The sequence below is a fragment of the Spermophilus citellus genome (assembly GCF_964194105.1).
Source record: "Spermophilus citellus genome assembly, chromosome: 11".
Classification (NCBI taxonomy): Eukaryota; Metazoa; Chordata; class Mammalia; order Rodentia; family Sciuridae; genus Spermophilus; species Spermophilus citellus.
In genome coordinates this window covers 125313221-125328467 of record NC_138192.1, presented here as the reverse complement: position 1 = coordinate 125328467, position 15247 = coordinate 125313221, and the positions used below count along the sequence as shown (strand labels likewise).

At 38.1% G+C, this 15247-nt stretch overlaps 1 protein-coding gene across 1 annotated transcript in view; it reads left to right on the top strand.

Annotated features, from left to right (window-relative positions):
* Positions 1 to 15247, top strand: part of COL4A4 (collagen type IV alpha 4 chain) — a 135693-nt gene that overhangs the window by 43184 nt on the left and 77262 nt on the right. Inside the window, exons 9-20 of the mRNA XM_081260757.1 lie at positions 1971 to 2039; positions 4526 to 4561; positions 6244 to 6306; positions 7321 to 7356; positions 7562 to 7603; positions 10732 to 10812; positions 11877 to 11930; positions 12204 to 12263; positions 13121 to 13165; positions 13472 to 13525; positions 14299 to 14368; positions 14934 to 15038. Of these exons, the coding sequence (XP_081116883.1) occupies positions 1971 to 2039; positions 4526 to 4561; positions 6244 to 6306; positions 7321 to 7356; positions 7562 to 7603; positions 10732 to 10812; positions 11877 to 11930; positions 12204 to 12263; positions 13121 to 13165; positions 13472 to 13525; positions 14299 to 14368; positions 14934 to 15038 (715 nt within the window). The remainder of the gene's footprint in view (positions 1 to 1970; positions 2040 to 4525; positions 4562 to 6243; positions 6307 to 7320; positions 7357 to 7561; positions 7604 to 10731; positions 10813 to 11876; positions 11931 to 12203; positions 12264 to 13120; positions 13166 to 13471; positions 13526 to 14298; positions 14369 to 14933; positions 15039 to 15247) is intronic.

The following is a 15247-nucleotide window of genomic DNA, read 5'->3' as shown; positions in this document are numbered from 1 at the left end:
TCTTTCACTGTGAAGAGTCTCTGCCACCTTTTGCTGTCACACTCAGCCATTTGGAGATTCGAGCACAGGCTGTTGGATGTACATTTCTTAAGCTCTTCAAATTGGACCAAACCTTATTCCACTGAGCCACGCACATCCGAGACAGCAGGGGTTCCAAGCTGTAGTTTTGACCCAGCATGTAGCTCTGACAGTAGTGCTGAAGTGTGGCACTGTGGTCTCTTTGCAAATCAACTTCCTTTCCTTCCCTCCCTTGTTCTGGAGGCAGTCAGTCCTTGCTTTGCATGGTAATGTGACAATGGCCATGCAAGCTAGCACCACAGAGAGCATCCTTATTGACCCATGAGATAATTTACTATTGTCCTGTGACATTTAATAATATGTTTTGTTAGTGTTAAAAATCCTCTTACTGTCACTAATAAAAATAGAAATGAAAAATTAAAACTACTATTTACCTAGTATACTATAATTTAAAACATTGAGAATCAAAGGGTGTTTCATTTCTTTGTTAAACACTTATCAAGAGTAGTTGGAACTGTGCTTGTATTCTTGTTGCATGATTTATGAAACCAAATGTATGTTTTCTATGCATTAGCAAAATGTCATACTCCTTTGTAATTGTGGACTGGTTTTCATCATGGTGGGGCATCTCGCAGGGTTCCTTTATTGGGAAGCTTTTGCCTGTGTTATATCTTCATTCTTTCCATCACAACCCGTTCCTCTTTATGTAGCAGAGTTTGTCCCCCTGCCTTCATGCTGTGTGTGTGAAGTCCCTTCAACAACAGTGGGGTCCACATTCTCCTGGTCAGCTCCATTTGGATGTCACTTTCAATGTAGACATTTTTTTCATTCATTTGGTCTTTGCTGGCTGATTGCCTCTTTCATGGACCCATTTTTGTAACATGTCATTTGGGCTGGGAGATAAGAGACAGCATATCTCTATGTTTTGCTATCTATGTGTCTGTGCGTGTGCTCTGAATGATAGACATGCAGGAAACAATCACAGACAGGCTTTGAAAGAATGACATCGTCTTTCAGTGATCATGACTGACGTCTCTTATTCCTGTAGTGACCTGTGCACTGAAGAGCTAGCAGGGAAGTTTGGTCTTTCTGCAGTTACTCAACTAATTTCAGTTATGATGGGAACTAAAGTTTGGACCCTGTTTTTGGAGGACTTGGTATTAGTTAACTATGGAACTGAATTCATGCAGATTGGACCTGTATAAAGCCAATTGTTCTGTATAGGCACATGTGAGTCCTCAAACTCTTGATGTCACTATAAAACCCTTAAATATTTCCCATTTGAAGAAAACCTGGTGCTCTTGTAAGTCAGGTCAAATTTGAAATTTGTATGTTTTTTTCATAATAGTTTGAATGAAGAAGGCAAAATTTTTATAAGGCAACCAACTTTAAATATATTAAGATATTAAATAGGATGTTAAGATTTAACATAGAAAAACCTCTGAAGGAAATACATTGAGGCTTTTCATTCTCTTTAAGAAAAAACACCCTAAGCCAATAGCAGCTACATACAAAAATCTTCCCAAAAGAACATGCTATAGTTTTGAAAAGTTAGTCTTATATAGAATATAAGCTCTATTTTAAATACAAATACTGAAATGGATAAAAAACAATACTTTCATTTTTTAACTTTTTCTCGTGCATAAAATAAAATTGCAGAATTGGATATTTTTAAGAATAATGTCTATATTTTATATGGTGAGGAAAATGCAATCTTTTTGCTGAATAATGAGTAAATAACTATATATTAGTGAATACTCTGTCTTAGAAGATTCCTTAACAGACCCTAACTATATGAAAACTTTAGGATGATAATAATAATTAAGATGATAAATCTCCACTAGTGAAATTGCTCCAATGGCAATTTTACTGGTGAGTAATATTTCATATAAAAAAGAAAATATTGAAATAGTAATATTCTTTTTCCTCTTAAGTGAATATTTTATTTCCAGGGCCTTCCTGGAGAATATGGAGAAAAAGGAGATTCAGTGTTCATTTTAGGTATCATTAAAGGTATTCAGGTAAGTATTATGATCATTGTGGGTGGAAATTTTTCTTCTTCTAAGGAGGTGAGCTGTGTGGGAAACACTTGGACAGGGATTTCCTGAGGAGTGTCACTGGATGCACTGATTTTTTTATCATTGCCCTGACATACTTAGATGGTCCCTTGCTTCTTGTGTGAAGGCAATGGCCTTAGCTGCTATGGCTATATAATTCCAGTGTCTCCTCATCTCAGAGTTGCAAGGATACATTTATTTCAAGATTTCTCAAGTTGGCATTTGGGGCCAGATAATCACTTGCTGTGGGGGCTTTTCTGAGCATTGTAGGATATTGAGCAGCTTGCCTGGCCTCTGGACTCTACCCACTAGGTGCAGGTAGCATCTCCAGATATGACCAAGTGTCCCCTGAAGGAAAATAAGCCCTTGTTGAGGACCACTTATTTATTCATAATTAAAATATTCTAATAGTGATACTTGTCCTCATGTATAATAAGTCACCACTATTGATCTTATGAATTATGGAAATCTTCTAGCACTATCATTTATAAATTAAGTGCTTCTGTGTTTTTAGCAGACACACTGATGTACAAACATTCCAAAATAAGCTCTTGAGTGACCAACTCATCTCTGTAATATAAGACGTCATGGATAAATAAAGGAAGGTCAGAAAAAATGATGATCAAGAGAAATTATAGTACATTTTCAAGACATATGGTTATACCCTCTAAAGGAAGAATGTTCTACAACAATTAGTTAAAACTCATCCCAGACTACTACTAGACCCTAAGTTCTGTGGCCACACTAGAGTGCTGATCCTTTTTGAGAGCTCACAGTATTTATTTGTAGTCTCTGCCCCCATTCATACATGAACAGCAAGAACTATGATTTTGCTTAATGTTTAAACAACATAATAAACTTCATTATAAAACAGGGTCATTCCAGGAGCCAGTGTGGTGTGTTGGAAGGAGCAAACTGACCCTTAGTTACCATGTGACCTCAAGTCATCCCTTGACACTCATTTCCCTTCCTTATGAAAGAAAATTAAAATATTATTTATTTACCCTGCTTTCTTCTCAGCATTATCAAGATGACCTGTTATAACAATTCAAATTGCAGCATATTGTAAACTGTAACATACTTCTGATATTAGTTATGGAAATTATTATTATCTTTCTGTAATTGTGATGATAATTATACGTGGAAGGAGAGGAGGTATAGAGAATTCCTTGTCTTAAGCAGAAACTAAATAAAAACAGTCTGTAGATCAAATACCTTTGAGAAACCATGCTCTTAAGTCCATATCCACTTCTGACCCATTCAGATGGCTATTATTAAAAAAATGACAAAACTAACCAGTGTTGGCAGCTACCCAGAGAGTTGGACCCCTCGGTCATTGCTGGTGGGAATGTAAAATGGCTTAGTCGCTGTGGAAAACAATAGAGCAGTTCCTGAAAAAATTAAACCTGGGTTCCTATATTACCCAGCAATTTCGCTTCTGGGGTACATAACCCAAAAGACTGAAAGCAGAGTCTGGAACAGGTATTAGTGCATCCACAGCAGCATTCTTCACAATTGCCCCAAAGTGGAAGTTGCCCAGGTGTCTATCAACAGATGAATGGATAGGCAAATGAGTATGGGTGGGTACATTCCTACAAATGTATATTCTTCATCCTTTAAAAAGAAGGGAATTCTGACACATGCAACAATATGCATGAACCTTGATCACATAATGCTAAGCAGAATAAGCCAGTTGGAAAGGGGTAGATATTGATTCCACTTACATAAGGTCAATATCCTGGTGGTCAAACTCCTAGAGATGGAAAGTGGAGTGGCAGTTGCCAGAGGCTTCGGGGGCCCCTGGGGGAGTTAGTGTTTAATGGGTACAGAGCTTTCTCTGGGGAAGATGAAAAAGTCTGGAGATAGGCCACGGTCATGCTTGAATAGTAAAGCGCATGCACTGAGTGCCACAGAAATAACTGTACGCCCCAAAGAGGTTAAGATATCTTATGCATAACTTATATTTTTTAAAAGAGTCTATATCCAAGTAAATACACACCTAAAACAGGTTGAGTCTCAGTGCAGAGTCGATCATTATGTCTGGACAGAGGCAAGTGTGAGAGACACTCCCCAGAACCCCTTCTGCATCCCCTCTAGGGTGGTCAAGGAGCAAGGCCAGGTGTGGCCATGAGACCAGAGACTGGCAAACTGCAAGGAGGAGGGGCCAGTGAAGTGAGAATTTAGGCAAATTTAAACAGAAAGGCAGTCTTCATCTTCATTCTATGTCATCATGACTTTACAGTCCCCACTGCGTAGGAGGAAAATTCAGGGCCTGGGAATGGAGAAGGACAGTTACCTCCCCAGTGTTGATCTTCTCAACACTGAAAAATTGAGAAACCTCACCCTTATTCTAGTCCAAATAATTCCTATGTGTGTTTCTATTTTTACATCCTGTGTGTTTTAGGGAGATTGTGTTGCTCTTATAAAACCATATGTTGCTATTCTTACAGGGAGACAGAGGGGACCCAGGACCACCTGGCTTACCAGTAAGTCTCCCGAGCAGGCCCCATGCTTCTCTTTCTTCTGCAAATAGCCTACCATGCACTCAATTTTAAACCCAGCAGGACCAGTTGCACAATTTGACAGTCCCACCTAATTCCAAATGAAAATGTAGATCCCTTATTTAACAATTGTTAAGAACTTCAGATGGAGACAGCAGAGCATGAAGTTCATCTGTGACAGGCACACAGGTTGAGGCCCACAGGGCAGGCCTTGGTCTCATGAGGCCTCCCCTTATCTTCCCTTCTCTCTTAACCATCATTTGGGTTGATCAGGTCTATGCAGACACTTAATATTTAGGAAGGTAAGTCTGCTTAAAAACCACATATATAATAGGCCTCCTGCAAATACCAAGTGGAAATTATTTTACTCTGCCTCTCGGTGCCATTTTTGCCTGCCGAATCAGCAATTGCATATCCTATTTAATATTTTGCTCCACATTCCCTTCCCTGAGATGTCTGATTCAGTGATGACATTAGTCTTGTAGAAAATGAGATGTCCTTGATGGCACTTTTAAAATAACAATTGTCCTGTTCATTCTCCTAATGAGGGTGATTTCATTACACACTTGCAAATCATTTGACAGGAGCAGTGGAGCAAAGGGCCTCTCTCCACCCTTCCAGGGTGACCCAACTGTAACCATTCCTTGCTAAAGTGTTCATGGTTATGCCACAGTAAAAGGAAAAATGTAATAACCAACCTAGGTGCCCGCCAACAGACGAATGGATAAAGAAAACGTATATATACACAATGAAGTATTACTTAGCCATAAAGAAGAATGGAATTATGGCATCTGCTGGTAAATAGATGGAACTGGAGACTATCCTAAGTGAAATAAGCTAGACCCAGAAAGTCAAAGATCAGATGTTTTCTCTGATATGTGGAAACTAGTCCCAAATAAGGAGAAAAAGAAAGAAAGAAAGAAAAGGGTAGGGGGAATTCCATCAAAATAGAATAAATATCAGTGAATAGAGGAAAGGGAGTGAGGAGAGGGTAGGACAGACAGGATAAGGGAGCAACAGTGGCTGAATGTGACCTGACTGTCCTATGTATGTCTGTGAACACATCACAGTGGGTCTCACCATGAGGTGTATCAAAAGACACTAATTGAAAAAGAAATCTCCATGTAAATAGCAGAAATCAGTGGAATAGAGGGAAGGAAACAGAGGCAGGGTAAAAGGGAGGGAGAAAGGAAGGACTGACTTAGAGAAATTTATGTTCCATGATCGTATCATTGTGTAAGCTATACACAAGTCTTAATGTTATGTATAGCTAAAAAGAATCAATAAAGATTATAAATACATGCACATTTTCATATTAATTAACATAAACTAATATCAATGTTTTTGAAGCATCCTGATATATACCAAAATAGCAATATGTAGAAATTTTAGCAGTCTAGCAGCAAGTTTTCTTCTCAACTTTTTTTATACAAGGTTTATTTGTAAAAAAGTAGATTGATTTCTGGGTGTTTACAGGACCCTACTGTAGGGTTTGTCCCACCACCTGGAGACTGCTGCCCTCCGGCTCTGTGGACACTGCTCCAGCTGAGGACCTGTCAGGGGGATTGATTAATTTGATGGTTTTTATCTATTCTGATTATGTGGCTCTTGCTGTGAGGGTGATTATGATTTATCAAAATGAATGTGCTGATTTTTCTCCTGTATAGGGACCTAGGGGTACAAGAGGACCAGCCGGCCCCATGGGATATCCTGGAGCACCGGGGTTAGTGGTAAGTACAGCTCTGCTGATGCTATCCCTCTACAAACCCAGAGTTGACATTAAGATGCAGTCAAAAGAAAAAGAAGAAATGAAAAAGGTCAAGTTTCAGTCATGGTTCAGGCATAGGTGGGCTCTTTGAGAGGTCATAAAATCTGTCCATTCAACAAAATCCCACCATTACTCTCTGGAATCCATCTTCACACACAGGGACCCCAGCAATAAGCCACTGTCTTCATATTCATATCGAACTGTAGCCCATACACGATAAAAAGTCAGTCTTTTGGAGCCTGAGGCAGGAGAAGCGCAAGTTTGAGACCAGCCTCAGCAACTTAGCAAGGCCCTAAGTAACTAATTGAGACTCTGCCTCAAAAAAATAAAAATCAAAAAGGGCTAGGGACTTAGCTCAGTGGTAAAGCACCCTGGATTCAATCCCCAGGACAAAAAAAAAGTCACCCTTTTATGTTTTTTATTTTTAATTGTCACATAAAACTGTACATATTCATGGGATTCAGTGTGATATTTTGATACATGTTTACAAGTTTGGTGATAAATCAGAGTAATTAGCATACCCATCACTTCAAACATTTATCAAACCTTGTTATTTTTCAAACTTTGTTATTAATAATAACTTTGTATATTTTTCAAACTTTGTTTTTGAAACATTTAAAATCCTCTCTTTTGCCATTTTGAAATATACAGTAAATTATTTTTAACTATTGTTGGCCTATTGTGCTATAAAACACTAGAACTTAATCTTCTTAGAAAAGTACCTGACTGTTGTGCCCATTACACAACCCTTCTCCCCGCCCCCTCCTCCCCTTCCCAGCCTGTCCAGCCTCTGGTATCTACCACTCTCCTACTCTCTACTTCTATAAGATCTTTTTTGAGGGGAGGGGCTTCCACATATGAGTGAGAATATGTCATGCACATTTTAAAATCAAATGTTTGTTTCCCAAATAAACTTAGGGCAACCAATAAAAATATATTCTGATCATTGATTTGTGGGTTTTTGTCATTGATTTAGGGACTTCCGGGCCATCCTGGGAATCCAGGTTTGAAGGTAGGTGGTCATGAGTAAGATACCTAGACACAGCCCATGCTCAGTGAAATACTGGTCACCTGTATCTGTCAGGGTTATCTTCTTCTTCCTATCAAAGTATTTAAACCTCAACTAATTTATTTACTTAAATGTTAATAAGCAGTCTTAATTAATTTTAATTACTTTTTTAACATTCAAAAGCAATTAGATTTATTTTCTTTTTCAGGGCAATCCTGGTGTAGGAGTGAAAGGTCAGATGGGAGACCTGGTAAGGACCCCCTTTTGCCACGAGGAGCCTGGGCTGAAATGTGCATGCTGTCTAGTTGTGGAGGCTCTTGGATCGTTGGGTTCATGTCTAGTGTCTGCCTGATTTTATGACTGAGAATTTCTCTTTGATGAATTATTATGGCACCATTACCCCTGACTATAAAATGGCAGTTTTGACCAAATTTAACACTATGTTCAAGTTAATTTATATGACACATTTCACCCTAGCAAAAAGAGATTTAGCATTTTTGATAATATATCTAGGGTTGCAGTTTTGTGTAATTACTAATATATTTGAGTTAATTTCATTAAAACCCTAAACTCCATACATAAATATAAGTAACTGGATCCAAGCGCATTTAATAACATGCTCACCCTCCCTCCACTTCTCCTCAATGTCCCCTTCACCCCCAACCCCCTCAGGGTCCCCTCTCCTGCCTCCCTTAAACCCACAGTCCTTTCTGCTGAAGCATGAAACTTAGTAAAGATAAGCTTGAGAAGAGTGATTTAAGATGGCAGCTATCTGGAAAGAATCTGAATGTCTTAGATGAGTGGCTCTTTTAGCAACTGTGGGCAAGAAGATATTGAGAATCTCTTCTGTGTAAGGCCAAGATTGACACTGAGTGTGGAGACTTGGTAGGACAGACCTTATTCCTGCTCAAAGGGGGTTCTGATATGCTTAAGTTTGAGATAGTCATTTTACAGATAGTCATTTTACTACACAATAGTCAAAAATACACAGGAAGCTGGGCTTGGTGGCTCATGCCTGTAATCCCAGCAGCTCAAGGGGGCTGAAGCAGGAGGATTGCAAGTTCAAAGCCAGTCTCAGCAACTTAGTGAGGCACTAAGAAAATTAGCAAGACCCCATGTCAAAATAAAAAATTCATAGGAAGACTTCATGATGTGGGGAAATATTTATGATAGACTGTTGATCAGAGAGTACAGGTTACAGAAGTAGAAACCTAACATTGCAAAAGGAGCAAAACCAAAAAGATATTAAAATATACATTAGAGAGGGATTTCTCAACCTCAGCACTATTGTGGGAGCTGTCCTGTGTATTGCAGGGTCTTTGGTGGCATACTGGACCTCTCTCTGCCCACAAGATGCCAGGAGCATCTCCTTCATGCCCAGCCCCCATTTTGACAACTAAAACTCTCAGTACATTACCAAATGTCCCCGGGGGAAGGGGTATTCAATCCACCATCAAACCTCTCTTAAATTCCTCTAAACCTCATTTTTCTTTTCTGTGAAATGGGTATCATATACTGCATACTTATAAGTATTATTTTACTGAATAGATAATGCACATTAAATGTTTACTATCATACATAGAAAAGAACAAATTCCCAAATATATAATTATTAAAACCATTATTGAACCACTGACTTATGACTGAATGAAAAATACACTGAAACAATCTTTTTTGAACTTGGGAAATTGGGGACCCTCAAGAATACCTTTGCCAAAGCTGCAAAAGCCCACATTTCCATTTGAGACAGGGTGTCATAGGACCAGGCAAGCATTCCAGCCAGGGCCATTCAGTGCCACGGCAGCTGGATGCAATTGCAGACTCAGGCTATAGAACAACATGGAGGCATTTGGCTCTGGGCTGGCCCCTCAAATGATCAAAAAAAATGCTTATAGTCTTTTCGATTGGCAGGGGAATGAAAGCATCGTTTAGAATTTGGGTACAGATATCTCTGGTGTTCAAGAATATGTTTTCCCATCCTGTTTTAAGAAACACAGACCTAAATGGTTGTGACTAATTATTCCCAGACAATCTGATTATGGACTTTTTATAGTTTAGCCTTTGGGTTTTCCTTCTTTGCACTTTTGACTACACTGAATATTTGGTACTTTCATAGTGTGAAAAAAATACTACCGTGGCCCATACTTTAAAGACATATCAGGTTTATTGGCCTCTCAGGGTTTCATTTGAGGTCATCTCAGAAAGGAAAGTCCTCACCCATACATGCTGCTCATTTACCTGAGTGTTATTGATCTGTAAGATGCACCATGGAGAGCAGTTGTTACACAGCTGTACATGTATAGCCACTTAGTAATGCTAAATGTGAAGTGTTGAGGCTGTGAGTCCCCTAAGTGTGTATTGTAATGTATTTTTGCCTTTACAGAGTTGATTTTATATATCTGTGACCTGTACTTTCTGCTCCACTTCTATTAGGGGCTTTTCCTCCATTCCATGATGTTTTCATGTATATTTTTGATTCTTGTGTTACGCTGTTAAGCAGCCAGGATGCATCAAGAAAAATTGAATAATTCTAAGCTTAGAATAAAGGTAATATTCACAAAAGTATAAAATAATTACCTTCTAGTTAAGGGTGAGAATAAATGGCAAAATCAATTTAAGGGACTTTTTTTCCTTCAAGAGAACAGTATCTATAATGACACAAATAAAAACTTTTGGCTAATTATTTTGTACAGAGAATTTGAAAATATTATTTAAAATAAATATGAAACAACCTAAGTGTTTTTGAATGTAAACTATAAAAAGACTAACTCTAACCAGAGTGGAATGGCTTACATATTATAGTACATTCTTAAGATGGATTATTTGGCAGACATTAAAAATCATGATTCTGAAGTTTTAGTATGATAGGAAAATTATCACAAAATATTGTCATGAAAATATAAAATTACTTAAGAATTTAATAAAATAACAATTATATTTTATATTTTAAATCATGCTTAAGTAATTATATAGTATTATCCTCATAATAGTACATGTTAAATTGCATTTAACAAACCACTTATTCACATATATGTATGTACACATATGTCAATACATATTATATATGCACACATATATATGTGGAGATACATACACCACAAAAAAATTATACCAACCTCTAATGGAGATCATATCTAGATGGTAAGATTATGGATCATTTTGATTTTTTAAATTTGTTTTTAACCATAACCATTTATTACATTTTACTAAAAAACACATGATAAATATTTTAAATTATATGATGCATTTGCCATGATTGGTATTTTAAATTCATGACATGCAGGATTAGAAGCATTATACCATCATACATGGGTGAAAGTTTTCTTTGTTTAAAAATGTGAATTAATATGAAATTTCTATTCTCTTGATATTTTTGTAGGGTGAGGTTGGCCAGCAAGGTTTTCCTGGACCCACCTTATTGATAGAGCCCCCTGATTCTAGTCTCTACAAAGGAGAGAAGGTAACACCCCGTCCATAAGTCACTTTGGTGAAGTTGTAATAGAAAGTATTCTCTGAACATGCACCCATGGCCCTCGAGTGCTGAGCTCCTCATATGCATCCCTGCAACCCCTGTTCTCAAAGCTACCCAGCTGCTGAGTGGCAGACCTAACTGGGCTGCTAAACTGTGCCCAGTCCTCCAAAACGTAGGGCCTCCTGAATGTTGTTTTGATATGTGGACAGAAAAGGCCCACTCAGGTCCCAGATGTACTTCAGATGTTGTAGATGGATTTAATGTTTTGATGATTGAAAAGGTAACAAATGCACAGAGGTAGACACATAATAGACACTTTGCAAGTAGGAATTCCTCTGTCAGCCTCCAGCATGGGTATTACCAAGTCCATATTAAGCTCTGTTGTTGTCAATTTTGGGGAAATTGCATGGAAATGGAGGGAGACCCTCATTGTTATACAAAATTACATATAAGAGGTTGTGAGGGAAATGGGAAAATAAACAAGGAGAGAAATGAATTACAGTAGATGGGGTAGAGAGAGAAGATGGGAGGGGAGGGGAGGGGGGATAGTAGAGGATAGGAACGGTAGCAGAATACAACAGTTACTAATAGGGCATTATGTAAAAATGTGGATGTGTAACCGATGTGATTCTGCAATCTGTATTTGGGGTAAAAATGGGAGTTCATAACCCACTTGAATCTAATGTGTGAAATATGATATGTCAAGAGCTTTGTAATGTTTTGAACAACCAATAAAAAAAAATTTGGTTAAATTTCCCCGCCCGACTCAAAATGGGCCACTTTTTTCCACGGCTGCATCTCCAACCTGCAGAATTCCCTGTTTGTATCCCTGGTTCCAAGGTAGTCCACCCCGCTGCTTCTATACATCTCCTGTGGTCTGAACAGGGTCTGAGTTGTAGTGTTTGGATCTCAGCTGCTGACTGTGACAGGTGACAGACAATCCCTCATTATAGTATACAGGTGAAACAGGTCATCACAAGAGGTGATTTCTGGAAGAGATAGAATTCAGTATGCTAAATAATAAGTCAGCTTATTTCCATTGGGATTTTTAGGGTATAAAAGGAATTCGTGGAATGACTGGATTGCCAGGACCACCAGGACATAAGGTAGTTTATTTAAGGACCTTTTAATTTTCATTTGTATGAGATGCTATCTTAATTCAAAAAATTTTTTTTGCACGGTCCTTGGCGTTGCTTTAGATGCTAACATATCTTACTAGAACTTTTCGCCTTGCTATAATCCTATGGGGCCTCTATTCTAAAGTAGTTTTCTGTAAGCTGTGGAGAGTATTTGTTTTTCTGTTTCTCATTTTGTTCTTTCTTTCCATGTTGATGAAATATTGTGGCTTGAACCTTTCTAAACATTGTCATCATTTAAAGGGAGAGCCTGGTATTGGTGAAAAAGGAGAGAAGGGTATTCCTGGATTCCCAGGACCTCGGGTAAGGATCGTTCATCTTAACTCTGGTGAATCTGGAGTCCAGGATCTTTCACACATTTATGTGATGAGCTGTGTTCCTATGAGCTCAAAACTGGAGAATACCTCACATAAGAACAATATACTTTGCACAACAAGAGTTGTGTATGTCCCAGGATATCCCTTCTGTTGGCCTCATTTAGATGAAACAAGAACACAAAAGACAGAAGAATTGGGGAAAGGGACAGGGTGGTGACATCGTCCTTCTGGCTCAGAGTCAATGTGACAGTCACTTGGAATGGTTAGTTTAAGGCCCTTTCATAAAGTAAGGTGCTGGTCCAGGGATAGTTGCTAGAAGAAAAGCACAATGTCAAGTCCCAGACATCATACATGTCACTAGTGGGATGCTCCACGGAGTCACTATGGAGGCCAGTTCCCAGATGGTGTGGGCACTGAGCTTATTTGACCCTAGATTTGGTACTGAATGGTTCAATATTGGCTTCCATGGCCATTTTTATTGGTGATGTTGAATAAAGCAAGTATGAATTTTCAGACAAATTACATTGCAGTGATTTCAAACATTTTTGGTGCAGTGCAAGCATTAAGTTAAATAAAATTGGAAGAACATCAGCAATAAAAACACATTCTTAATTGAAACACTGGCCATCATATGAGTTGTTTTTAATAAGACTAAACATCAATTAAAGTATCAGATGTCATAAAGAAATGGAATCCTTTTCATATTTATTTCCTTTTATTCACCTACCTTTGTAAATAAGACTAAATATCCATAGAACAATCTAAGGTTAAAAAAAATAACGCATTGAGTGGACATATGCATTTTGATTTAACCCTGCTTGTTGATTTTCATCCATCTATTAGGGTGACCCTGGTTCCTACGGATCTCCAGGTTTTCCAGGATTAAAGGTAAACATATACCATTATAGTGATGATAAATGCATTTTCATTAGCAAATGCAGTTCAGAATCAATCACAAGTTGCCCTATTGCATGCCAACATTCACAGAATTGGAAAAGCCAGCATTCATTTTATGGATTGCAGGATTTAGCTGTGGGTGCAAAACCTGAAGCACAAAACTGCCTGATGCAGCCTCAGAGCAGTGTTGAGAGCGGGTCTGAGTGAGCATGTGTTGTCCAAATTAAATTAAAATGAGGCAACTTGTCACCTGATCATATGTCATTTTTTAAAATTAATGTTTTTGCTTGTTTTTAGGGAGAACAAGGACCGGTTGGAGATCCTGGGCTGTTTGGATTTCTTGGCCCAAAGGTAAATGACTGAAACTATTTAAGATAAAAATTTATACCATTTATGTTATCAAATTTATTTTAAAAAGTATTTTGAAGAATCAAAAATGTAACTTTTGAAAGAGTGAATTTTATGTACATTATTTTTATGTGTGCCATACATTATTGGGCATGATTACCATGTTATTATATCATTATCATATTAAGCATGATTATGATTTATATTTGAGAAATAATTCTTTTGAAAGGGGGTAATAGTGAAAGTTTCAATAATTGCATGGCATTACATAGTATGGAGATGGGGTCTTGGAGAGCAGTCTGCTTTTACCACCATAGCATTTTTTCTTTCTTTTGTAACCTCTGTGACCTCACATTCAGTCCTCGCTCAAGACATGGTTAAGGAAGACAATTCTTGCATCTAAAATAAAATGTAGATTCTGATCTTAGTAGGTGAATAAGCTATTTGCATTAGAGTACCAAGTGATCAGAGTACATCTAAGAAATTGAGTGATTTCTGAAGGATTTAATTTATGGGAGTAGAATAATTTTGTTTGAGTTAAAATTTATTTTTCTTTTGTGAAAGCTTTGTCAGTTTACCACTTAACTCTATGTGTCAGCTGGAGATTAGGTATAGCTTTGTCCTCCTAAAATACCATAAGTCAATCATTTCTGTAGTCAGCCTATAATCTTGACTTCTTATAAGAATGCACACAGTCCTTCTAACATATGTTTAATACCAAGGCAACACCATTGAAATAATAGTATTTTTGAAAAAAATTGAATGAATAATTTCAGGGGGATCCTGGAGACCGTGGGTACCCTGGACCACCAGGTGTTTTGGTAACTCCATCTCTTCCACTCAAAGGTTTGTGTTCCTTTTTATTCCCCCATAATTTTTGCAGAAATGGGATTTCAGTGATCCAGACAAAAGAGTCTGGCCCAGTGGTCTTGTAGCTTGTACATCAGGAAGGTTAAATACATAAAGTATAGCAGGAGAATAGATTCTACATGTGCAGGAAAAGATGCAGAGTTGTGCATCCTAGTTCATGTCTATTGCCATAAGACATCACATTTTATTTCAGTAGGTAAACTGTAGGCTGGGATTTTTATTATGTCATCCATCAGAAAATAGTTTTATTTAATTGCCAAGAAATGTATCAGATCATTTTTTTACTAACACCAACAAGATGCTACAGCCAAGAAAGGCATGGCCTAAATCAATAAGAGAACTCTACTCGAAGTTTATGTATTTGCAGAGAAGGGATGGCAGAAGGCGATCCCGTCTAAGATATTCCATTTAAAAGATGGCAGGAAACTGCTTGAGTCTCCTAATTAGACTTTACCAAGCCTCCCCCCCCAAAATCATTGTGTCTGAATTTTAAAATGTATACTAAATTTTGTTTATTCACATCTGTCATGATCTTTGGCAGGTCCTCCAGGGGACCCAGGGTTCCCTGGCCGCTATGGAGAAATGGGGGCTGTTGGACCACCTGGTCCCCCAGGTCACCCTGGCAGACCAGGGGACACTTGTCCAGGTAGGAACCCACTATATCTCATATGCCAGATTTCCTACCTCACACCCACACCTGTGATCCTCAACTTTAGTTGAGATTGAGATCAACTCTAAAGAAAACTGATGCTTGCATTCAGAGCAGATTCCGAGTGCTGGGCTCTGAATTTCTAGTGCACATCCAGGGTTAAGGAGCATTGTGCTCAAACCTGTCAATTACTTACTTGGAAGGAA